This window comes from Acinonyx jubatus, chromosome D2 (assembly GCF_027475565.1).
Source record: "Acinonyx jubatus isolate Ajub_Pintada_27869175 chromosome D2, VMU_Ajub_asm_v1.0, whole genome shotgun sequence".
Lineage (NCBI taxonomy): Eukaryota > Metazoa > Chordata > Mammalia > Carnivora > Felidae > Acinonyx > Acinonyx jubatus.
The window spans coordinates 60,045,988-60,070,183 of record NC_069393.1 but is presented as its reverse complement, the minus strand read 5'-3'; the positions used below and the strand labels follow the sequence as shown (position 1 = coordinate 60,070,183).

General features: G+C 40.3%; 3 protein-coding genes across 7 annotated transcripts in view; 1 reads left to right on the top strand and 2 right to left on the bottom strand.

The window, feature by feature from the left end:
* PDCD11 (programmed cell death 11) overlaps positions 1 to 4,592 on the bottom strand; it is a 44,404-nt gene extending 39,812 nt beyond the window's left edge. Inside the window, exons 1-3 of one of the 2 annotated variants that reach the window (XM_027062981.2) lie at positions 4,438 to 4,592; positions 2,741 to 2,853; positions 1,556 to 1,687 (exon numbers count right to left, since the gene is read on the bottom strand). In XM_027062981.2, coding sequence (XP_026918782.2) covers positions 1,556 to 1,687; positions 2,741 to 2,833 — 225 coding nt within the window. In that variant the 5' untranslated portion in view covers positions 2,834 to 2,853; positions 4,438 to 4,592. The remainder of the gene's footprint in view (positions 1 to 1,555; positions 1,688 to 2,740; positions 2,854 to 4,437) is intronic. The other variant, XM_027062979.2, reaches the window with a different exon arrangement.
* Positions 4,593 to 4,655: 63 nt separating this feature from the next.
* ATP5MK (ATP synthase membrane subunit k) lies at positions 4,656 to 9,674 on the top strand. 4 transcript variants are annotated; one of them, XM_015063081.3, is made up of 5 exons: positions 4,676 to 4,808; positions 5,343 to 5,473; positions 7,562 to 7,657; positions 7,747 to 7,839; positions 9,571 to 9,674. In XM_015063081.3, the coding sequence occupies exons 3-4, from the start codon at positions 7,571 to 7,573 to the stop codon at positions 7,834 to 7,836; spliced, it is 177 nt and encodes a 58-aa protein (XP_014918567.1). In that variant the 5' UTR covers positions 4,676 to 4,808; positions 5,343 to 5,473; positions 7,562 to 7,570; the 3' UTR covers positions 7,837 to 7,839; positions 9,571 to 9,674. The 4 variants fall into 4 exon arrangements, with proteins under 4 accessions (XP_014918565.1, XP_014918566.1, XP_014918567.1 ...); XM_015063079.3 differs by lacking the exon at positions 5,343 to 5,473 and having other exon boundaries at positions 4,656 to 4,808; XM_015063080.3 differs by lacking the exon at positions 5,343 to 5,473 and having other exon boundaries at positions 4,656 to 4,808; positions 7,747 to 7,862.
* TAF5 (TATA-box binding protein associated factor 5) lies at positions 9,671 to 23,989 on the bottom strand. Its single transcript, XM_027062982.2, has 11 exons — positions 23,388 to 23,989; positions 20,859 to 21,096; positions 16,819 to 17,134; positions 15,888 to 16,051; positions 15,649 to 15,784; positions 14,888 to 15,008; positions 13,852 to 13,981; positions 12,157 to 12,321; positions 11,340 to 11,517; positions 11,002 to 11,179; positions 9,671 to 10,717 (listed from the first exon to the last, which is right to left on the bottom strand). The coding sequence occupies exons 1-11, from the start codon at positions 23,947 to 23,949 to the stop codon at positions 10,500 to 10,502; spliced, it is 2,406 nt and encodes an 801-aa protein (XP_026918783.1). The 5' UTR covers positions 23,950 to 23,989; the 3' UTR covers positions 9,671 to 10,499.
* Positions 23,990 to 24,196: the final 207 nt, after the last annotated feature.

Sequence of the window (24,196 nt, the reverse complement as noted above, 5' to 3'; positions counted from 1 at the left end):
ACCAACTGAGCCACCCAAGCGCCCCACAACTCTGACTTCTAAAAGCTACAGGAAATACATGTTCATGTGTCATATGACATGTGTCAAATACACGTCAGAACACTTATCATTGCTGACTGAGCACCGTAAAACAGCACTAGGATACTCGAGGACACTTGCTTTACTCCAAACATCCCACACTCAAACACGTGGAGGGGGCAACAAAATGAAGGAAGCAGGTCAGTGGAGACAACGGCAGGGTGGGGTGAGGATGTCAGACCTAAAGGGTTAAACCACTACTCAGTTCCATGTGATTACAAATGAGGAAACACGAGCTTGTGCTGTCAGCACTCTCAAATTCTTACAAGAAGCTAGAAAGCACATTTTTTAAAAAGTTTATTTATTTTGAGAGAAAGAGAGCATAAGCAGAGAAGCAGCAGAGAGAGGGAATCCCAAGTGGGCTCCGTGCCGTCAGCGCAGAGCCTGATGCAGGGCTCAAACTCATGAGCCGCAAGATCAGGACATGAGCCAAAACCAAGAGTTGGACATTTAACCAACTAAGCCACCCTGGCACCCCCAGAAATCACATTTTTATGTGAAATTTTCTCTAATGTTAACAAAAAGTTAAGAAATTCTTCTTCTGGGGGACACCTGGGTGGCTCAATCAGTTAAGCATCCGATTCCAGCTCAGGTCATGATCTCACAGCTCGTGAGTTCAAGCCCCATGTCAGGCTCTGTGCCTGGAGCCTGCTTCAGATTCTGTCTCCTTCTTTCTCTGCCCTTCTTGCACTCTCTCTCTCTCAAAAATAAATAAACATTTAAAAAGTTTTTTAATAAAAATAAAAAATTGGGGCGCCTGGGTGGCGCAGTCGGTTAAGCGTCCGACTTCAGCCAGGTCACGATCTCGCGGTCCATGGGTTCGTGCCCCGCGTCGGGCTCTGGGCTGATGGCTCGGAGCCTGGAGCCTGTTTCCGATTCTGTGTCTCCCTCTCTCTCTGCCCCTCGCCCGTTCATGCTCTGTCTCTCTCTGTCCCAAAAATAAATAAACGTTGAAAAAAAAAATTTTTTTAATAAATAAATAAATAATTATTTTTCTGAGCGTCATAAAGAACAAACAAAATACCTCTGCAGGCTGAATTTGAATCTTTTCCTTAAGACTTATTTCACTTTTTTTTTTCTTTTTTACAACATATATCCCCAATTATAATCTAAAAATCTAAAGTAAATTAAAAGATGACTTTTCCAAGAGAATCTCCACAGCTACAAAATGAAATAGAAGTAGAATGGTTGTTAAAGTTATTGCCAGTTCTAACTTATGAATCTACTAATACACAAGTTCAATGAGGACATAAGCACAACAAGGGGCTCAGCAGCGGCTAAAAAAACAACACATGATCCCAGGCACTGGTTAACAGTCAAAGGCAATAATGCTCAATTCTGAGCACAAACTCCAAAAAGTCTCTACAGGGGGGCGTGCACACTCACATACATGCACACATGTGTATACAAAAGGAATGAAGGAAAAACAAAAGCAACCCAGGTAGTTTGTTTAGAACAAGATCAAATTGTAACAAACCTCAATACTAAGGATTTCAAACTTCTCTCTTATAGACTTGCTGTTTTCTCTCTTTTCGATTTTCAACTTTTTTGTTTTTGCTGGCCCTTTCTGGCTCTTTTTCCTTTTGGTAGATTCCTCTTCAGTAGAAATCTACAGAGGGGAAGAAAGATCTCAAGGAATGAAGAGAAACAATCCTGGACTTTCCTTCCAATTTCAGGTCACCTGTCACCTTGCTTCGTTACTCCTTCACTGCACCCCCTTCCAGTGTTCCTGTAATTCCCGCTCCAATGTCATCTCTTCCATTCTGCCACCTTTGTTCAAGCCAAAGGTGGGAACCTTCGCATTTTCAAAAGCCCCTTCTCTTCTGTGTTCTTCCTCCCTTGACTGGGATGGACACTGGCATCCCCAGGATGAGAAGCAATTTGGAACAGTGTGTGAAAATGGAAGGTGGAAACACGGAGACCAGAGTTAAACTCCCAACACCACCATAACAAGCTATGTGGTTTCTGCTCAACCACATAACCTCTCTCAGCCTCAGTTTCTCATCATGGAATGATGTTCTCTACTCCACTGTAGTTGGACAGATTACATAAAATCCATATAAGACCACACAATCAAATGTTAGTTCCCTTCCCTCTAGCATTTGGAGCAATGCCTACTCTTGGGGAAGATGGTGAATTTTAATGCAAATTCTGACCATTATACATGGCAAGAATCCCATTTAAAAGTGCAATCACCAGCTCCTTTCTCTCCATACTTTATTTTTAATCAATTGAAGTATAGTTAACACACAATGTTACATTAATTTCAGGTGTACCACATAGTGATTTGACAACTCTACACATTATGCTATGCTCACAAGTGTAGCTACTATCACTATAAAATGCTATTACAATATCACTGACAATATTCCCCATGTTGTACCTTTCATGACTTATTCCATAATCTTTCTCTCCATCCTTAACCAACATGGCAAAAGTTCCTAAGAATAAGGAACAACAGCACTGCAAACTCAAGTACTAAATGCCATGTTTCAAAAAATATAGTCTCATGGTGGTATGGACTCTCCAACAAGTTCACTTTACAAAAGCAGACTTCCAAAAGAAACAAATATGGAAAATACCACATTCTCAAACAAGGTTATTCTTCACAAGGACACTAGAAAGTGTTCAGTGAGTCTTACCAAACAAGCACACCACTTACATCAAATAAGTTGTCTTGTTCAACCGACTGCTGGAAAGCTTTCTCTGATTTGTGGGTCTTTCTTGTACCCCCTCGGGGGAAGCTTTCTTCCATGGTTGCTGTGTTTGAGTCTCCTAAAAACAATGCAAAGAGTATCAGTGAGATGTAGCGTTGGTGTCAGATTTCCTAAAGGCTGTGATCAGTGGTCAAGAGGCAGAACTTTCTAGCACCAATGTGCTAAACAACATTGAGGCCTAACAAATAGATGGTTTGATGCTAAGCCTCAAATAACCTATAATTCATCTTTTCAATGGTATCTGCTTCAAAACCACAAGTTCATACACTTCCTCCAGAAAAAGAAGTTCTAGATCCAGTGTAGTAAATATCATAGAATGGCTACAGAGAATAGCTATAGAAATAGACAAATGAATATATAAATCCTTATCTTCAAAGAACATGCACAATTTTAAGAAAATAAAGCAATTATGCAAACAATTTAAAGTACAAATTGGGGCCACTGGCTAGCTCAGTCAGAAAAGCATGCAACTCCTGATCTTGGGGTGTTAAATTTGAGCCCCATGTTGGGTGTGGAGATTACAAAAAAAAAACAAAAACAAAAAAACTACAAAAAATAAATAAAATACAAATCAGGAGCACCTGGGTGACTCAGTTAAGTGTACAACTCTTGATCTTGTGAGTTCAAGCCCCGCATTGGGCTCTGAGCTGGGTATGAAGCCTACTTAAAAAAAAAAAATGCAAATCAAATTATAAGCAAAGAAATAGGAAATTATGAGGCTTCAGTAAAGAAGGCAAGCTTCGTAAAGAAGATGCCTTTGAGCTGTTAAAAGATGAAAAAGATTTTGACAAATGGAAAAGGAAAAGCAGAAGGAATGTGAGAAAAGGCATTCACTTAGAGACAAATATTTTCAATAATCACCAGCAATTTGTCAAAAAATTGCTCAAAAAGTTGCTATTTCCTTTCTTTGAAGAACTGTTCCACTAAACCACAGGGAGAATAAATCATAATAATCACAGTTAAATTGTAGAACACAGGTGGGCTTTTTTTGTGAAAGATTTTGAATTAGACAGGAATAGTTTAATGTCTACTTCGATTAAGTCACAGTCTTAATTAAGGGAAGAAAGAGAACAGCAATCAAAAATATACTGCAGGCTATAAATTGGACAGGAAGAGAGACAGGACTGAAGGAAAGTAAACAGTGTACAAGTCAACTGCAGTACAGAGAGACACCATGCGAATGAGAACCAGGTATAAGAGAGAACGGAAGATAGGAGAGATTAGTTGTGAGAGACACTTGGTATAAGGATCTAAAAAGGCTTTAAACTGTAGAAGAGGTGAAGACCCACTGGGAGGCTTGGATTTGGAATCAGGAATAGGTGGGTCAATGTTTCCTAGAAATAGGAAAGAACCGAGGAGTCTAGTTTGCAGGCAATTTGACCTTAATCTCACTTCAGACAACGGGAAACTGAAGCTTCAAAGAGGCGATGCAGCGGCATAGAAGGAACTTAAGCAATTTGCCAGGGACAAAGCCTGATGTTAAAAGGGACCACTCGAGTAGAGCCAGCTTCTGAGCTGGGCTGGGGTGGCCGAACCACTCACCCAACCCTGTAGGTCCATGGGAGGGACCCAGAAGACCTAGCCCTGGGACAATCCTGGAAGCCACGAGGTTTCCTCCTTTCTCGCCCTTGTCCTCGCTTACCAGCCCCGCGACGCCAGCACCTCTGTACTTCCGAGCCGGTATCACCGGAGACACACGCGGAGACCAGCACACCCACATGCCACCACAGCTCCCGGAAGCTCCCACAGCTTCCCCCCGGAAGCGAGGGCGGGCTTAACGCCCTACTTCCGTTACCATGCTCGGTTCTTCAGAAGGGGGTTGTGCGGGGAGGGGGAGAGATTTAGAGACAGGAAGCGGAAAGGCGGGACTCCGAGCCGTAGCCAATCGTCACTGACGGTTGAGTTTCTGTGGCCCGTTGAACGCGGGCGGGGGGAGGTGGCTTCTTCCGGCCGGTGGTGGGGTAGCTGCGTAGGTCGAAGGACACAGCCAGCGGAATTGGTGTCTTTTGCAAGGTCGGTGTGTGGAGGGGAACCGGGGCTCAGGCCTTAAACCTCCGCTTTGCGGGGCCGGCATAAAAATCCCACCGTTCTTGATCCGGGAACACCGCTAGGTTTTCACTTTGGGGTGCGAGAAGGGTGGAGAATGGAAAAGAAACTAGACATAACGAGGGCCGGGGCGCGAGGAGTCGGACTCGCCTGGAAAGCCTCGGGGCGAGACGGATAGGAAATCCCAGAGGCTCCCAGGGTCCCCGAAGGCCCTTAAATTGTATCTTACAATGGAGGACAACGAGGCCCGCAGCGAAGGGAGTCCCCCAAGGTCACCAGCGAAGTAATATTGAATGGAACTCGGGCCTGTGGCCCAATTAACCTCTTCCTCTGTGTGCCCATAGCAGTTTGCTTCCACTGTGCGGTGCTTAGGGAGCTGACAGGCAAGGTCTCCTTTAGCTGCGCTGCAGCCTTTGTCAAAGCGAGAGTGAGTGTGGCCCGGCCCCTGCAGTTCGCCAGGCCCGCAGTAACCGGGTTAGATTTCAGTTTATGTCCGATCAGCCGGAAGGCCTTTCCTAGGAGGTAGCCAGAACAGAGAGAGCTGTAAACTCCTTGAAGTGCAAGAGGCTGCTTCTGGTCCCCGAGTGGCTCTCGACCTTGCCTCCTTTTACCTCGTGATCTCACCATTCCAGGTAGGTGTCCAGTCAGACAGGAAAATTGCAGTTTCAAGAAACAGAGAAAGTAGGGAGGGCAGTTGGTCACTTCGGGCCTTTTCTGAAATGCCCATTTTCACAGGTGAAAAAAGACGTGGAAGGCCTAATGTTTAACAAAGGTGGGCCGGTTAATTAGAAACAAGAGCAAGACCCCTTGCTTAGGTTTCTCCACGGGCTACCATTTAACAATTAGTACATTATTAGTCTTAAGTAATTTCCTCCATTATTATTATGGCTTCCTAAACTTTGTAGGATTTAAAAAGGAATAAGGTTTCAGTGTCAGTTATTCCGTAAAGGCTGCTCTAGCACAAGGGTTCCTGATATTTGTCCAAAAGTAACCTGCGGTTTGCTGAAGGGTGCAGACCCAAGTGCTGGTAGGCTTTTCTCCCATTGTTTATTTCACCAGCAACCTTTTAGTCTCCACTCCTGCTTCCATCTCATGTGAGCCTCACAAGAGTCTTAAGACCCAGACTAAATTTCAGTTCCTATGCCATGCCCTTCCTTGCCGTCAAAATTAGTCTTCTGTGGAACATCCCAGCCTTCCTCCTATAAAGTGTAAAGAGAAATTTAAACTACTTTAGTATTGTTTCATTTGGACACCACATCCTCTTAAAACTTTTTGTTAGGCACAAGGTCATGGGGTTATCAGTTAATAATTTGATAAAGTTAAGCTTCTGTTTTATGTAGGGTTTCTCCTAGAAACCTACTTAATACCGTAAGAATCCAAAAGTGTATCATGAAGATGAATGCGGGGGAAAAACATACCTTTAATAAGTCTAGTAAAAGGAAACAGTTAATGTAAGAGCTACATTATAAAGATTTACTTTAATGGAGATTTTCCTACTTGAGCTGGAAAGGCCAAGGCCCCAGAGGGGGCTCACGGAAGTTTGGATTTCCTTCATTGTTCCAAGAACCTTATTGAAACAGTGTTCAGAATTAAGGTCATTTATCCAAATTTTCATTGCCAATTCTATGCACGTGAAAGCCTCTGAAGGCCTTTGAATGGTAAACTGGTGAGTGCCAGTTTCCATAGCAACGACTTCCTCGCAGTTCTCTCCCTCTTCATTTCATCAAGAGCCAGCTGAGTCACTGCCACTGCCTACCAATCTCGACCGGACCTCGACCGGCTCGTCTATGTTGCCAATCGACTCGGCGTGGCGTCGGTCGTGGTAGATAGGCGGTCACACATACGAATTTTCAAGTGTTTTGGTGACCTTTGAATGTGCCTTTGTTATTTTTTATTATAACAAATATATGCCTGTGTAAAATATAGGTACTATAGATATGTCTTCCTAAAAGCTTGCATATTTTTCCAGAGTTTTTTTCCTACATAATTACTAACAAGTACTTGGCTTTCTATTCCTGCAGTGTCTTTCAAACTTTAGCTTACATCAGAAACGCCATTGCTGGGCCCCAGAATTTCTGATTGAATAGGCCTCTGATCCCTCCTCTTCCTTCCCATACGGACAAATTGTGACAGGGGTTGTGAATTGAGCTGTTTTGTTGATGGTTACCCTTCTGAGAAACTTTGAAATGTATCACAAGCTCCAACTTGACTCTTAAAACTGATTGATTCCATGCACGGTGTAACATGGTATAGCTAGAGCCAGGAATGAAAATATCGAGCAGCATTGGGTTAGAGGGTGGACTTAGAGAATACTGTATTTTCTTCCTGTGCTGGGTGATTTGATGTATCTTCTGGAATGTTGTATAGTAACAACCAAGGCAAAGTCTTTCTGAAATGTAGTCTTATCAGTAAGGCTTTTCCACCATCTTTACTGCTACTGTGTTGGGCAAGACATATGTAAAAATTTATAATACTTCTGTGCAATGACTTTTCAGGTTTTTAAACTAGAAAAAAAAAAGTGGGGAGTGGAGGCGCCTGACTGGCTCAGTCAGTAGAGCATGCAACTCTTGATCTCGGTTGTGAGCTAGAGTCCCATGTTGGGTGTAGAGATTACTTTAAAAAAATAAAATCTTTAAATTAAAAAAAATATTTTTTCTTTTAAATTGCATCCAACCCATTTATTGTTGCTTTTTTCTTTTTTTCTTTTTTTTTTTTAAAAGATTGAAATCATGGCAGGACCAGAAACTGATGCCCAATTCCAATTCACTGGTATCAAAAAATATTTCAACTCTTACACTCTCACAGGTAGAATGAATGTGAGTATTAATGATACCTTTCAGCAATTATGTTTTAGAATAATAGAGATGGCAATGGCTTTTTGTTTACTTTGTCCTTTCTTTTTTAGTGTGTACTGGCCACATATGGAGGCATCGCTTTGATGGTCTTGTACTTCAAGTTAAGGTCTAAAAAAACACCAGCTGTGAAAGCAACATAAACAGTAAGGAGTTTACATTTAAGTTTGTAAGTTAGACATTTTGTTGTTAGCATTTTTCCCTCACTATGAAAGTAAATTGTCATTGTGCAAAATTATATACAAGAATAAGAGGAAAGTATTGTTCATATCCCATTACCGTGACGATTTTTGTTAACATTTTGGTTTGGCTTTTTGTTTTTTTTTAATTTGGTTTCCAGTGGCTATGAATCATGTCTGTTATACTGTCTTATAGCAAATATGTTATCTATTATTTGAATGCATGAGTGTTTACGGATATATGATTTTTGAGAGAGAGAGAAAGAGGGCACAAGTGAGAGAGGATCAGAGAGAGAATCCCAGGAAGGGCAGAGAGAGAAGTGGGACTCACCTGAAGCAGGTGGGACTCGCCTGATGTGGGACTCAAACTCACAAACCATGAAATCATGACCGGAGCCAAAGTCAGATGCTTGACTGGGCCACCCAGGCGCCCTGTGATATATGATCTATATGTTTCCTGTTAGAATTTTTCAAATAGAAATAACATTACATTGAACACTTTTGAGCATGAAATGTTGTATGATTGTTTTAGGCTTAAGTGCTTTTCCAAAGGTTGTGGGGCACCCAGCTTAGTATGAGAGTATCTCTTTTGGACTAGCCAATGTTGAATAATAATCAGTTTCTGGTTTTTGCTCATTTGATGAGTGAAAATACTTTGTCTTTTTTAAGTTGATTTATTTTGCACTCCTAATCCAACGAGCAGGGGAGGGACAGAGAGAGAGAATCCCAAGCAGACCCCACGCTGCCAGCATGGACCCCATGTGGGGCTGGAACCCTAAAACTGTCAGATCATGACCTGAGCCAAAACCAGGGATCAGTCACTTAACCGACTGAGCCACCCAGGCACCTCTAATTTGTCTCTTTAATGAAACTACATTTTTTCCATTTGTTTGGCATTTGTATTTTTCTTAACATCCTTTTCATGTGTTTTTCTCATTTAACAATTGTCTTTGTGAAGACTTTATTTCTCTTATATAATCTCTGTAATAATTATTAGCCAACCTTTTAAATACATTACAAATCTATCTTTTGCTGGTTCTAATTTTTATATAAGCAATTTTATTTTTTCCTTAAATTCCCATAGATTTTATTTTCTTCTTATGGTGCCCTATAATCTCCATTTGCCCATGCTTAAGTGAATGAATATTTGTTTTGGTAGTAGATAATGTGCACAAAACCCAAAACCCAGATCTTTAATGTAACTCTCCACAGAAAATTTTTCCTCTGATCATAAGGGTTTTTCCAGTCTCAAAACTGTTGACTATTATTCCAGAATACAGTGGCCCATGGCTTATTCCTGACAAACAGGTAGTATTTGCCCAGTTTTCCATTAGGTACCTCCCAACTTTGGGAGGGTGGTAGTATTCTCATTATAAATATGGAGAAATTTTATCTCTGATACTAAGTAACAGATTACTTTCCACTATTTAAAATGTTACTTTGCACCTAGACTTTTCCAATAGCATACGTTCAGTATCATACTGAATTCGTAGCAGCTCTTTTTGTTAAAGGTGAAATGTTAGGTTAAATTGTATTAAGCTGAGAGACATCTTCATTTTGGGGTGGTTACTGACTCTGAGAATCTCATGAATTTGCATTCAATTTCAGGGGCTTCATGAATAGTCCTTATAATTACTGACTGTCTTAAAAGTAGGGTTGAACACAATTGTGTCTAAACTATTTTTGCTTTGTTTATAGGATTTTAAAGTGTACCTCATCTGTTAAGTTCCCATGCCTGGAGAAGCTAATGTCAACTCATCATGTGATACTCAATTTGTACAATAAATTATGAACCTGGAAAAGCTGGTTGTCTTTATTTACAAGATATCAAAAATATAAAAACTGTACAAAATGCAACGAAGGCAAAAAACTGGCAGTGACTTGGTCTAAATCTTTTAGTTTCCCAAAGCAAGGCTCAGTACTGGAGGTAAGCAACTGAAATGTCTGTCTGACTTCAAGTGTACTAGGTTGTATGTAGCTGTTTTAGCTGAAGTAGAACATGGAAGCTAAATTTCTTCACCTGGTTTATAGAGTGGGTGCACTCATAATCCAACAGTTACAAATTCAGATGGCATTGGATGGTTGTACTTCATCTAGTACTTAGAAAGGAACTGTAGTTCACCCTACCCAGTAACGTACATTCCACTAGTCATGGGCCAAGCAAAAAGGTTAGTGGATCATTTAACATAGTACTTGAGTGCCATACAGTAACTACATTTTTACAGCAGAAACATACATGCTCATAGAATTCTTCAGCTAAAATTCAAGATGGTATTATATTACTTGATTTGAATCTTGAAGCAGGATGAATTATTGTAATTGATTTTTTTCTAAACATAATAAATTAAAATAGCATTTGAACAGAAAATGCATAGTTTCCACACAATCCAAAGCACCATAAGTGTCCCCTCCACGAACATAATACCTCTTATTCAACTAACGGAAATTAGTTAAATGTGGTTGCTATAGAAACGTGGAACTGTCCTGTTCAGATTTTTCAAGCAGCATCCTTCCAGATCCATATAGACAAAACATTCTTTGTAGCTTAAATATTAATCACTGAGGTATTTGCTTTTAGTCTCCCTTTTTCAAACCGTAGCTTCCAAAAGGTCTTTAATACCGATGGTTTATTGCGGACTATAAGCTCCTGCAGCTAGAACCAAGTTTCTTCGAGTAAAATGGAGGTGTACAACTGGCGTTGATTTGGTCATATATGTTCCCAGCAATAACTCCTGTGAATTCTCAGGTAAATTTATATGCCCAGTGGCTGTAGTAAAGTCATCGGTCTCTAAATCTTCAAATGCTTTGACAGCATCCCATAACCGGACTGTATTATCCATCGAACCTACAGGGAAATCAAAGGAAACCATTTAGTAGCATCTACCATATTTAGATTCTGACATTTTGTCAAATATACTTCCTATATTTACTGTATATTTCCGGTGGAAAAAATCTACTTGATTAATAACTCTTCCTTCTAAAGGACCATTTCAAGCAGTTTAACCTGAGAAGTCAACACACATGTTGACTGGAATCATGGCTAAGAGAAGCAAAACCTAACATAGTCAACACTCCTGTTTCATTTCAACATACCATCCCTTTACCACAAAGTCATTTCTAGTCATTTACCTGATGCCAAAATTTCACCATCTCTACTAAACCTAAGTGAACAAACTGTATCAGTGTGGCCTTTTAATTCTCCAACCATCAAACCATGTCCAATATCCCAAAGGAGTACTCTGCCATCCGTTGCTCCTGTAGCCAGGAATCTCCCATTGGGAGAAAATGTCAAGGAATGAATTGGTCCCTAGAAAAGAAGTCCATAGAAATAATCAAAAGGTTAAAAATGAGAAAATAAGACAAAGCTAGAATTTTAAAGCTTAGTGGAATGAGTAGTTTCTTTAAAATGTGTCACTGGTTAATTTTTAAAATATTCTCTCAGAAGCAAACTTGTATGTGTAAAATACCTTGTGTCCAGTGAATATCCGTACGCAGTTCCCATTCAGGACATCCCAGAGTCGCACAGTTCTGTCTGCAGAGCCCGTAGCAACATAATTAGAATTTGGATGGAATCTAGTACAATTCACATCAGCAAGATGGCCAGCAAATATCCTTAAAGGCTGATAATGGTCAGTAGCCCAGAGCCTTTTAAAAAATACATTGAAAGCAACAAATGATAGTTAATAGTTAACTACCAAAATTTGAACATAAATAATAGAAACACCATGTGAAACGTTAGCTCCACATGGGGGACCCTTCACTAGCTACCTGATTGAGGTAAAGAAAATGGACTGATGGAGACGAAATAACATTCTTAAGGAAAACTAAGTTGATCTAGAGCAATATTTTTTTTAAATTCTGTAGTTCTCTGTACTCCCCTTTCTTTATCCCAATTCCTAGTCTAACCTATAGAAAAGTATTTTTCCCTAGTTTTGGCTTCCACAAAATTAGTTTCTAATCTGAGTTACCTCATCCTGAACAAGAGATCACAGGAAAACGGGTGCACATAATGGTTGTGAAAGACAAGGTTTAGCATCTAGCTAAGGGAGGGGCTGGAAGCATGTTAATAAGCTAGCTTGAGGAAAAAAAGCAGGACTCTTAATCTTGGTATAGACATAACTGCAGTCATAGTAATACTTCTCCCAAATTCATTTTCAAATAAGGAGCTATAAATATTGACACTCTTGAAAAGTTGATCCCAAATAATAGGAGTGAAAATGAGTTTGGCTGGAGTTTGTAATTCTCAAAAAGTAACCATTCTGCCAGTCATCACAATGTTCTTACCGAGCTACTCGATCATGGCCCCCTGACACAAAATAATAGCCATATGGGGAAAACTGTGTGTCCCATACTGGGTAGTTGTGTCCTTTATATCCCACCAAGCAAGTAAATGTTTGAAGACTCCACAATCTAACAGTCCCATCCTCTGAAGAAGAAAGCAAGTAGTTCCTGCAAGAAGAGAAGGTAATACATTTGACTCCCAGCACAACTTAGTTACCTGTCCAGTTTCTCTGTACATTTGAGTATGTTAAATAACAGCTGAGACATCTCACTTTTACTTCATACATGGAATTCACAGTAGATAACAAAAGTTGAAAGTACTAACCAAACTAACATTAGCTGTGACACTATACATCTAGGCACCTACTGAATGAGGTTACGTTATTTTTAAAAGTATATTGGAAAAGTCACAGTTCTTATAAAAAATTATACCAAAGAGTACCAACAAAAAACATGGTCAAAAAGTTCAGTTGAGAAAAACTAAGAAATGTGATACAAGATGTTACTTAAAATTCAACAATTTTTACTTTAAAATGAAGATGCTATTTTCCTATCCTGTATGACTTAATATAAGCATTTAAAAGAAGTGTCTTGGGGCGCCTGGGTGGCTCAGTAGGTTAAGCGTCCGACTTCGGCTCAGGTCATGATCTCGTGGTTCGTGAGTCCAAGCCCCACGTCAGGCTCTGTGCTGATGGCTCAGAGCCTGGAGCCTGTTTCAGATTCTGTGTCTCCCTCTCTCTCTGACCCTCCCCCGTTCATGCTCTCTCTCTCTCTGTCTCAAAAATAAATACACGTTAAAAAAAATTTTTAAGTAGGCTTCACACCCAGCACAGAACCCAATGCAGGGCTTGAACTCACAACCCTGAGAGCAAGACCTGAACTGAGCTCAAGAGTCAGGACGTTTAAACTGACTGAGCCACCCAGATGCCCCAAAAGGAAGTGTCTTTTCAACAAAAAAATACAAAAACGGAAACACTATAGACCTGTAAATAATAGTTTACCCTCTCAGAGATAAACACAAAAGCTGAACAACTCAGAAAGTTACGGTTTTCACTGAAATCAGAGGTTTCCCTCCAGTAAAAATGTTTCATCTGTCTAAACCCTATCAAAGTTTCATTCTCGAGGTTTCATAAAGATGAAAATCTTAGTGGACTGAAAGCTATTATCCAAGTAAGATACAAATGGTATTATAAATATAAAATTCCCTTCCATTTCTACAGAATGTCAGAGATCATGAAAAATAAGTAAATACCTATTTGTGGGTTTCAAATGCCCTTTTCAGTATCCTTAGTTCTTTTGATTATACAAATTCTTCAACTGACATCTAATAACCTTTAATATCAGGAATTTGTTCAGAATTTGGAGATGTTGGAATACGGCAGTAGCCACAAACCCAAAACAAGAACCCAAAGAAGCAATTCAGCTCCTATCGGGGTTATACAAAAACTAAAGCAAATTTTTAAGGCCAACAAACCTGGAAGCCGTGCATCTCGAGTCTATAAATTTAGGTATAAAGTTGCTACCTTGTATACCAATACCCCAAGATGAATTAGCAAATGGCAAGAGTCTAACAGATAATGCGTGAGAGGCAACCATGAGATTTTTCTAACAGAATTTTTCCCCACGTTTCCAGTAGTTAACTTTTATAATCTCAAATTTTATAATATAGCAGTATTTCATTTTTTGTTTGTATTTTACCTATCTGGACTGAAGCTGGCTCCATAGACAGGTCCGCTGTGACCATACAAAATCTTCAACTCACTTGCTGTTTTCTCATCCATTATTCTTTCTAAGACATCATCTGATTCCTTGTCTATGAGGCTAAGATCTAAAATGGTGCAGAAATACTGATTTTTAAAACCACATTCACTTAAAAAGTATATTCATTAGAACATTTTAAGGCAATCAAATCGTTGTTTAGGAGAAGAACTAACATTTGAACAGTTCCTCTTACATACCAACCACTGCTAATACCTCTAAATTAGGTGGTATCAGCCCAGTGTATAGAAGAGGAAACTGAGGTTCAGGATAGTTAAAAATTTGCCAGAGTGCACAGAGCTACTCCATGTGGGAACTATGATTGAAACTCAAAGTAACCACTCTATCATAATGTTCTACACAAATGAAAACTATGGAAATATTAAAAATTTTTTGAAAATGTATTCTCTTGTTTAAACAATACATTTAGCAAGAAACTTTCTTTAAAGTGAAATCCTAACCCTATTTCTTTTTTAGCCATTTTTATGTTTAAAACAGAAAGTACAATCCCAGTATTTACTTTAAAAGGCATGTTTTAAATTAACAGGCAGTCATGAAAGTAGATTTTTAACCTTAAGGAGTTTTCCAACCCAATCCTCTCATGCTACAGATGAGAAAACTGAGGCCTAGAGAAGTTAAACCGGTCTAAGTACCCCTGTCTCCTAATTGCCACTCCAATGCACTTTTCGCTGTTGGGAACATTAGCATTTTTTTTTTTTTTTTTTTTTTTTTTTTTTTTTTTTTTTTTTTTTTTTTTTTCAGTAAGCTCCATGCCCAACATGGAGCTTGAACTCACAACCCCGAGATCAAGTGTCACATGCTCCACCGACTGAGCCAGCCAGGCACCCTGGGAATGTTAACATTTTGAGTTAAAGTGAAATTCTGCTAAGATCACAATCTCTTGTGTATATTCCCTGGATTCCAGATTGGTGTAAACTAAGGACAAGTTCACATCCTAACAGGTCATCTCAGTTACCTGCTGCCTGTTTAACACTACGAAGCTTTTTGGGTGTCACAGACCACACTCTAACAGTTGAATCTGCAAAACCTCCAGCAATCAAACTAGAATCATCAGTGACATCCACTGCAGTGAGGCCCTGCCAATGAAAAAATAAAAACTTTGTACTAAACAATAATGTCTTAGGGGGAAAAAATTACAATTACATGTTAGAGAATACATAATGATAGCTCTTTTTCTCATATAAAATACCATTAGAGATTTCATTCTCCAAGGAAACCCACTGTTTGAAAGTATTTACTTTGAGAACACGTCATCATTCACCCCTTTACGCCCTCCAAATTAGGAGCACATGATACGAAGAAAACGGTAGTCATTTTTGTACTTTGCTAATTATATCCTCAAAAGATTATAAACAATCTATAAAGACAGAATCCTTAATAAAAAGTATTAAGTTTATTAAGTACGTAAGCCAAGTTAAATAGAGATTAACTACATAGTTTCCTCCTCAAAGACAAGCAGAATTCTAATCAGTGAAACAACACACATAACCAAGATTCTGGCATCTACAAGTTGCTAAAGGTCTTTTCAACATTGCCTTCTAGCTATTCCAAGCAGCGTCCAATTATCCTTGTCTAACTTCTGTCTTTAAGCTATATTTACATCAAGAGTTTAAAAAAGAAAACTCCGTTTAAGTTAACACATCTAGGTTTCTTTTAATGGTAAGTCACCATTTTACATGACTCTCCAGGCAGAAATTGCGCAACGATCTCACCAACCTGGTAAGCATTGAGGAATGTATAGAAACAAATGGAGGGTAAACAGTCTGGCCCAAGGCGTACTCGTTTGGTGGTTTCTTTCATATTCATTATCTTATCCAACTTATCTGAATCTTTCAACTCAGGAAGAGGGATTCTGTAAAAGAAAAACAGATTGAAAAGTACTCTGAATTACTGAATTCTCTACAATAATATATCACCTTATACCTCTACACATGTTCCTGAAGTTTTTTCCTCACCTGTTTTGAGGTGGAGCATTGGGATCTTGTTTTTTGCTTTTGGACCCAATACTATCTTTTTTAGGTTTCTTCTTTTTAGGTTTTCCTTCTTCATTTTCTCCTTCTTCATCTTCATCATCCAAAGGTACCTCAATTTCTGGTTCTTTTAATAAGCCAAAAAATACCTATAAGTCAAAAACGCCAACATTTTTGAAATGAGTATTTCACTCATTGATATATCCTTTTCATATCTTGATAGGATGAATCACAATTACAATACAGTAATTTATATCCTGAAGCAGATTCTGTAGTTTTCTACCCAGTAGCCAATCCCTCTTCCTTACTAACAGAACCCTGATTTTGCTGGAACAGCAATATGCTCAGTGAAATAATTTCTGTTCCCAGAATCCTTTGCAGCTAGGAATAGCCATATAATGTCATTCTGGCCAATAGATGTACCCACAAATATACTGGGTAAGATTTTAGGAAGAAAATATTGTTTTCCTGATAACAAAAGAGATTTAGCAGGGATATGCCTTCTGTCCTCCCCCTTCAGACTTCCTGGAATGCAGGTGCAATGCTGGAGCTGCAACAGCCATCTGTGAGCACAAAGAAGAAAGCCACATTCTAAAGATGGTGGAGCAGAAACTAGAAGGAGCCAGGCTCCTTGATGGCACTGTGGAGCCCTCATGCGAGTCCAAGAGGGCTTTTCTCTGCAATTCATTATATGTATGCAAAATCCCTCACTTGTTTCAGCCACCATAGTCAGGGTTCTGTTCAATGCAACCATTCCCAAATTCTCATCTATACAGCATCCTTAGATCATGAAACTTAGTATATAGTGTACAATTATTCCCAAACTAGCTATAAGAAAAATGTGTAAATTATGGAGATGGAAATGCTACAGTTTTTCATAATCTGCATTACATAGTTCTTAGGTTTATTCCCATACCTTTGACTTGTTTGCCTCTCGTTTAGCCTCTCCTGCCAAACTTCCCACCATCGCATCTATCTGTTGCTTACTACGCGGCATCCCATCAAAGATGTCAATGTAGAGGTGCTCCTGAACTATGTTCCATATCTGATTGTTCTGTTTCTCCTGAAGATGCCTCTTCAAGAGTTGGTACGAGTCACGGGAAATACGCAGAACAAATTTACTTGTTCGAAAATCCAACATGGTCTCATTCCCTTTCATGTGTTCCTTTTTGGTAAGACTAGATAATACTCGTAGGTCATCCTGGTAATAACATTCCTGATCTCCATGGAACCTGTTTTAGTGATTTTAAAAAGTCATTTTTCAATGTAATCATTAAGGGATCTTTTCTCCCCCATATATTTATAAACATCCCAGAATATTTTCAATGTAGCAGTCTGAATAATCCTGGACTAAGCTACAGGATCAGAAGTAACTCATTTCAAAATGATTACAATTCAGTTTCTGAATTCATCCTGAAATTTAAAAATTTTAATTCTCTAATGAAATGTATCATTAACATTTTAAGAGAATCTGAAATAAATACCTTAAGTGAATGAAACATATCTACCACTGGTAAACATATGAATTAGAATTCTTGCTTTACTAAATTTTATGTCCTCTCAAAACCCACTTTTAAAAACTTTTTATTATGGAAAGTTTTGAACACACACAATAGAAACTAGTATAATTAACTCAATGAACCTATCACTCAACTTCTTAACAATAATCAATACATGTCATCCTCATAAAACTCACCCATTTTCAATGATTTCTTATATTCTTAATACCAGACATATTTATTAAACATCAGTATAATAATATAACTAAAGGACAAACAAATGTGGATGCCAAAGAATGAACACTTCCATTTACTCACCATTACCAAAGGTAATTAAGTAAAGCTTTCAGCCTTGGTGACAATTAGTAAATTTAAATGTACTTTTGTTTCTACAAATCTCAATTTTCCTGATAAAGTAAAATTAAAGATTATATATTTGGCACTCACTAAGAGCAGCAAACAATGCAAAAACAATTAGAGAACAATGACTAAACATAATAATATAATCTAGCTCTGATACACAGTCAATACATTCCTAAACTGTTACCTGTGTTACCCTGCTATGACTCGTCAAGACATGAACTAAGGTTTCTGTCAAGATTTGAGTGAAATTAGGAATCTCAGCCTCTTGGTGTTCACATCAGTCACTGCCTGTAACCTCATCTGAGCATGGTGTCTCGGCAAGGGTTGAGACCGTCCATAACAAGGAGACAGAGTCCTCTGTGATATTCCAGCTTCCCACGTGAGGAGATGGCTACACCATTAGACTGCGAGAGGAAGACGTTTTTTGATGACAACACTGTAAGAAAAATTAGCTTACAGTAGAAGTTGTCATCATCAGCCTCTGTTCTTTTTTCAACAACACTGAGCTATAGAACGTTTACTTTATAACCTTCTATTAGGCATTTGTACAATAACAAATGGCATAGAAGCTAGGGGTCCCAAGTTCTATTACTCATCTATTCCTATTATTTGTGTTATCTGACAAGTCCTGGCTTTTGGATCTATTGCTTGTACTAAAGTGCTCTCATTCAAACTGTTAAGTACCGCCTCCTTTTTAAACACTTCTTTCTTTGGCTTCTTTTTTTTTTTTTTAATTTTTTAAATGTTTATTTTTTTGAGAGAGAGAGAGACAGCACAAGCAGGGGAGGGGAAGAGATCTCGAACCACGAGATCCTGACCTGAGCTGCTTCACCAACTAAGCCACCCAGGCACCCCTCCTTTCTTTTTCTAAAACTCAATACCCTCTGTGCTTGCTTAGGCAGCACATATACGAAAACTCAATACCCACCTGCTTTTCCTCCTACTTCTCTGACCTCTCCTTGCATACCTCTTCTACTTGGCCATCTCTTACACTCTTTTTCTATCTCTTCCACTCCAAATGCTGGAGATCCCTAAGGCTCAGTACAGCCCTTTTATTGATCTACTTCATACTCCTACCCCCACCCCAGATGATCTCATCCATATCCGTCAATATTATACACAACTGCAATTTATAGCTCCAGTCCCTACATCTCCTCTGAGCTCCAGAGCCTTATATATCATCCACCTATCAACTTGACATCTCTTAAATGAGTCAAAGGCATATTCAGATCTGAACTCAAGATTACTTCACAACCTGACAAACCAGGTCCTCTTCAAGGGTTTTCTATCTTAGCAAAGAGCACCCCTATCCAGGTGGGGGAGCCAGAAACCTAGGGGTTAGCAATAATGCCTTCATCTCCCTCACCTCCATATCCAATCCATCACCAACTGCCTTACCAATATGTCTACTTCCCTTCACAAACACTACTGCATCCTGGCCTAGTGTTTCTCAACAGAACAATTTGGGGCAAATAATTCTTTGCTTAGTGGGATTACACACACATATTAGAATATTTCGTATCCCTAAGCCACCTGCTCCTCCCCACCCTAGTCATTATGACAACCAAAACACCTCCAAACATTTTCAAATAGCCCAGAGAAAGAAGGAATAATATTACCCCAAGTTGAGAACCACTAAAATAACCTCCAAAACTGGTCACTCTAGAGTCACTCTGTTTCTCTCCCACTATCTATTTTTCCAACTGCATAAAGGTCCTTTCAAAATGCAAATTGGGGGGCGCTTGAGTGGCTCAATTGGTTAAGTGTCTGACTTCGGCTCAGGTCATGATCTCATGGTTGGTGAGTTTGAGCCCTGTGTCGGGCTCTGGGCTGACAGCTCAGAGCCTGGAACCTGCTTCAGATTCTGTGTCTCCCTCTGTCTGCCCCTCCACTGCTCGCACTCCGTCTCTCGTATTGTCTCAAAAATAAATAAACATTAAAAAAAAAATTTTATTAATGCAAATTGGGGTGTCTGGCTAGCTCAGTTCGTAGACCATGTAACTCTTTTTCTCAGGGTTGTGAGTTCGAGCCCCACTTTAGGTGAAGAGATTACTTTAAGAAAAAATAAAATTAAAAAAAAAAAGCAAGTCTAATAATGACATGGTCCTTCAATGACTTCTGGAGCACAGACACCTCACTGTCCCCAAATATCCTTTTTTTTTCTTTATTCCTCCACAACAGAATACCTGAATATTAGCTGAGCATATAAACACCTAGGCAAAGGCCACATTTCCTACCTCCCTTGTAGGTAAGTGTGGCCGTTGACTAATGACGTAAAAAAAAAGTGTGTGCAACTTCCAGGAAGGATGTGTGCCCTCCCTGCTGACTGTAACACTGATGTGATTGCTTAGAACCAAAGAGCCATCTTGTGCCACAGGTGGAAGCTGCATGACAAGAATGGTAGAATAACGAGATCGAGAGAGCCTAAGTCCCTGGTAATCAAGGACTCCATGCCAGTCTTGGACTGCCCTACCTCTATGAGAGAGAAATAAACTGTTATCATATTTAAGCTTCTGCTGTTTGGGTTTTCAGCCATTCTTGGTCTAATCTAACCCTAACACCACTTTCTATTGCTCTTAGGATAAAAGCAAAAAATAAACTTTTATTTTATTTATGCCATTATTGTTTTGAGTTTTCAGTGTATCTCCACCAAATCTAATCCTACCCAGTACAACCCACTACTGCTCTCAGGATAAATAAAGACCCTCAACGTGGCCCAAAAACCTGCCTGTTCCAGCCCAGCTTAATGTTATACTATACCCAACCCCATACTCTGCTCCAGCCACGCTGGCCTTCTTTTATCTCTATACCTACCACGATCCCTCCTGCCAGAGCTGTCACATATGCTTTTCCCTCTTCTCTTCATCTGGTAACTCCTATCCAATCTTCAGATTTACCTCAAGCATCACTTCCTCTGGGAGCCTTCCCTGACTTCTCCAAATAGATCAAACCCCTTTTTTAGGTTCTCTGAGCACCAGGTACCTCTCCTTTATGAAATACTTTTGGAGTTACAATCTTACATTAGTGTGGTTACAGATGTGTATATACATTATATATATATACTATATATATAATATATATAAAATTCACATACTTCTCAAAAAATGATTTTGCTTCATTCTCATGTTGATTGTAGACTAGTTCCAAGTACATGTGTACAAACAGAGGATAAAAGAGTTGGGATAATTCTGCCCGATGGCAGTCCAAAGAACATTCAATGAAGTGTTTCAGTCCACTATAATATTCTTCATACATTGTGGGGTCTCCTTGTTGGTTGTAAGCTGATAGCACAGCACTGACATCCGGCTGGTCTTCTACAGCTACACTTCCAACTGTTTAAAACACAAAAAACAACTTTCAAGAAAATGGCCTGATAAGCACCAAATGACTAAGACTGTTTTGCTAAGGTCCAGAGGTAAATTGTTTCTCAAATGTTTGTCTCTCACCAAACTCTTCTCCAACACAATCACATGATCTTTCAATGAAATTTTCACCTTGTTTCAGTCACCCATCCAAAACTCCTTCGGCTTGTCCATATCTTCTTGTTTTAATGTTAATTATTCTTTTTTAAATGTTTTTATTTATTTATTTTGAGAGAGAGAGCATGCGCACACACAGGAAAATACGTGCATGCACAAGCACAGGAGGGGCAGAGAGAGAGGAAGAGAGAAAATACCAAGCAGGTTTCACACTGTCAGTGCAGAGCCCAATGTGGGGCTCGATCTATGACCTGAGCCAAAATCAACAGTCAGATGCTCAACCGACTTAGCCACCCAGGTGCCCCTCAGCTTGTCCATATCTTAAAATAAAAATTCCAAATCAATAACAAAACAGGTCAATATTTTTCCTGCAGCTACCTTTTTCTAAAGACAAATTTCATAAAACATGACATGTGCAAATCAAACAAGTATATTAATCTTCTCCCAAGGCTTAGTGTAAATGGCACCCACCATCACGAAGCCATGCCCTGAAATAACATTCCCAGCTCTCTGAGCTATCTACATATTTTGTAACTTTCCTGTAACACGTCCTATCCTGTAGAATATGTGTACATCAATCACTCCTTACAAAATGCAAGCATTTTAAGGATGGGAAGGACTTGCCTTATTTATGTTTCCAACAGATAATTCAATTTTATATGCTTAAAATAATTCCCATAAACATTCCAGGGAAGAAAACATTAGTATTTGTTTGTAACGTAGCAACACCAAACAATGATACACCTGTCAATCTAATCAGCGTTTGATCGTTGGAAATTATACTACTGCTGTGTTCTTAAATGCACAAATGTTATAAGTTCTTTTGGTTACTGTGATGGCTTTTTTTCCTCCTTATTGGTTCCTGAATTTTGACAGATCGTTTCCAAAAAGATGAGATATTATAGAAAAATAATCAACATAATTTATCCGTCTTATAGTTAATCCACAAAATTTAGCACTCAGAAAAGATTACTATCACAGTTTTGCACATTTCTATTTACAGGATACAATGCTATATATTCATACTTCATGTCTGGCAATGCCACAAAGATTGGGTCTCATAAATGCAGATTAATTTGGCTAGAGGCTCTGCCCTGGATAACTTAATTAAACAAACATTTATTATCAGCTCAGGATCACCTTTGAGACCTTATATTGTGTATGAATTTTACTGCATGGACTTTGCAACAACAGCTAGGTAAAGGCTGGGAGGGAGGTCTCAGGTGATAGGTGCTAGACATAAACTTATCAGTACCAGGCATTTTATATACATATAATATCCGTATATATATAATATATACATATTATAGGTATGTATGTAGATACGTATGTATGCGTATATACGTATATACCCATGTGTATATATGTATAACCCATCTAATAGAGAAAAAAAATTCAAACTCAGGAAGAATCAGCATCACATCACGCAAGTAAAAACAACAGAGACAGAATCCGAACCCCGGTCTGAACCTATTCCTAAATGAATGGTTCTCAAACTTTGCCATACATTAATACCCCTTGAAAACATATTTTCAAAAATGGAGATTCTTAAACTCCACCTCTACACGATCTGATTCACTAAGTCTGAAGTGATGCCCAGAAATCTGCATTCCCCTATAGGTTTACCACTAGTAACAACCTATATTTTGAGAAATACTGGCTGTTTGGTCCAAAGCAAAGGTCCGCTGGCCTTTCCCAGTTCGTTTTCTGATCTCCAAAATAGAGGTAATGTCTAGCTCACAGTGGAATTGTGAGAATTAGGACAGATCAAATATTTTAAGTAATTACTTAAAGAAGCTAGTACAGAGCGGTACAAATATTATTACTGTTAATGCAGACCTCCCAAGGCTCAAGAGCCCAAAAAAGAGGAAAGGGGCCAAAAGCCTGAAGGTCCTCGCCTCTCGGCGCCCACCTTCCCCAGACATCCCTTTGCTCAACAGCTCTCCTCAGCCTCTCACTGGAACTGACAGCTCGGAAGAGGGTTTGACTGCGCAGCCGGCGCACTAGAGAAAGGGGCGGGCATGTGGTCCTAGAGGCGGGCCCAGGAAATTCAAAACAAGCCCGCAGAGGTGCAGGCCTGCCTGCCTCTGCCTTCCCGGCTTGCTCCCCTTCGTGCCCTACCTCCCCGGGACTCCGCGGCTCACCTTTCCCCGGAGCCGCAGGACCTGTCGCTAAGCCCGAGACTGCGGCGGCCCCCGAAGCACCGGTGCCCGGAGGGTCAGTGGCAGCGGGGCCGGGGGCCGAGGCTGTGACCCGGCTGAGAAGCGCGCTAGCCGCCTCAGCACCGGCGCCGTCCGCCTCTCCCGGGACTCCGGTGCCCGCCACTGCCTCCTCCAGCAGCCGGGCCTCACGGCGCAGCGCCTCTTCAGCCTCGCGGAGATTGCTCTGCCGCAGGAACTGCAGCACGGCCAGCAGAGTCTGTCGGTCGTGGGGAGCTCCGGCCTCCGGAGCAGCGGCGGGCACCGTGGCCGCCCCCGCCGGAGCAACGGCGGAGACAGCCACCGAGGGTTTGGGGGTCCCACCATCCCCGCCGGCCGACGACGACGCCGCCGCAACGTTCCCGCCGCCGCCGTTAGGGCCGTTGTTGGTAGTGCCGCCGCCACCCTCGCCAGCGCCGTCCCCCGCCTGCGGAGGTAGCAGCGTCGGCGGTCCCTCAGGCTCTAACTTGACCGCCACCTCCGTCTGCTCCTCCGCCAGCGCCGCCATCTTGCGGCTGAGCCACCTCGCGCCGTCAAGTGTGATTGCGTTTTCGCCACATGGAGGGCGGGGAGGAGCGTTTTACGACAGCTTGGGAAGGCAATATACGGCAGTAGGAGGGGCGAGAAAGAAGGCGAAAAAGAATGGGAGCAAGAGCACTTTCAAAAGTGAGTGACGGAAAGGCAGGAAGTGGGAGGTGGCGACCGCCTATAGCGTTTGCGTGTAATAATTACCGTTTATTTCAGACCAGCTATTT

Coding starts and splice junctions, on each gene's coding strand:
- ATP5MK (XM_015063079.3), top strand. CDS start 7,571: ATGGCAGGACCAGAAACTGATGCCCAATTCCAATTCACTGGTATCAAA. Junction 7,658..7,746: donor CTCTCACAGGTAGAATGAAT/GTGAGTATTAAT, acceptor TTTCTTTTTTAG/TGTGTACTGGCCACATATGG.
- TAF5 (XM_027062982.2), bottom strand. CDS start 23,949: ATGGCGGCGCTGGCGGAGGAGCAGACGGAGGTGGCGGTCAAGTTAGAG. Junction 17,135..20,858: donor GCAAAATCATTTTTTGAGAA/GTATGTGAATTT, acceptor TCACTAAAACAG/GTTCCATGGAGATCAGGAAT. Junction 15,009..15,648: donor CATTCCTCAATGCTTACCAG/GTTGGTGAGATC, acceptor TTTCATTGGCAG/GGCCTCACTGCAGTGGATGT.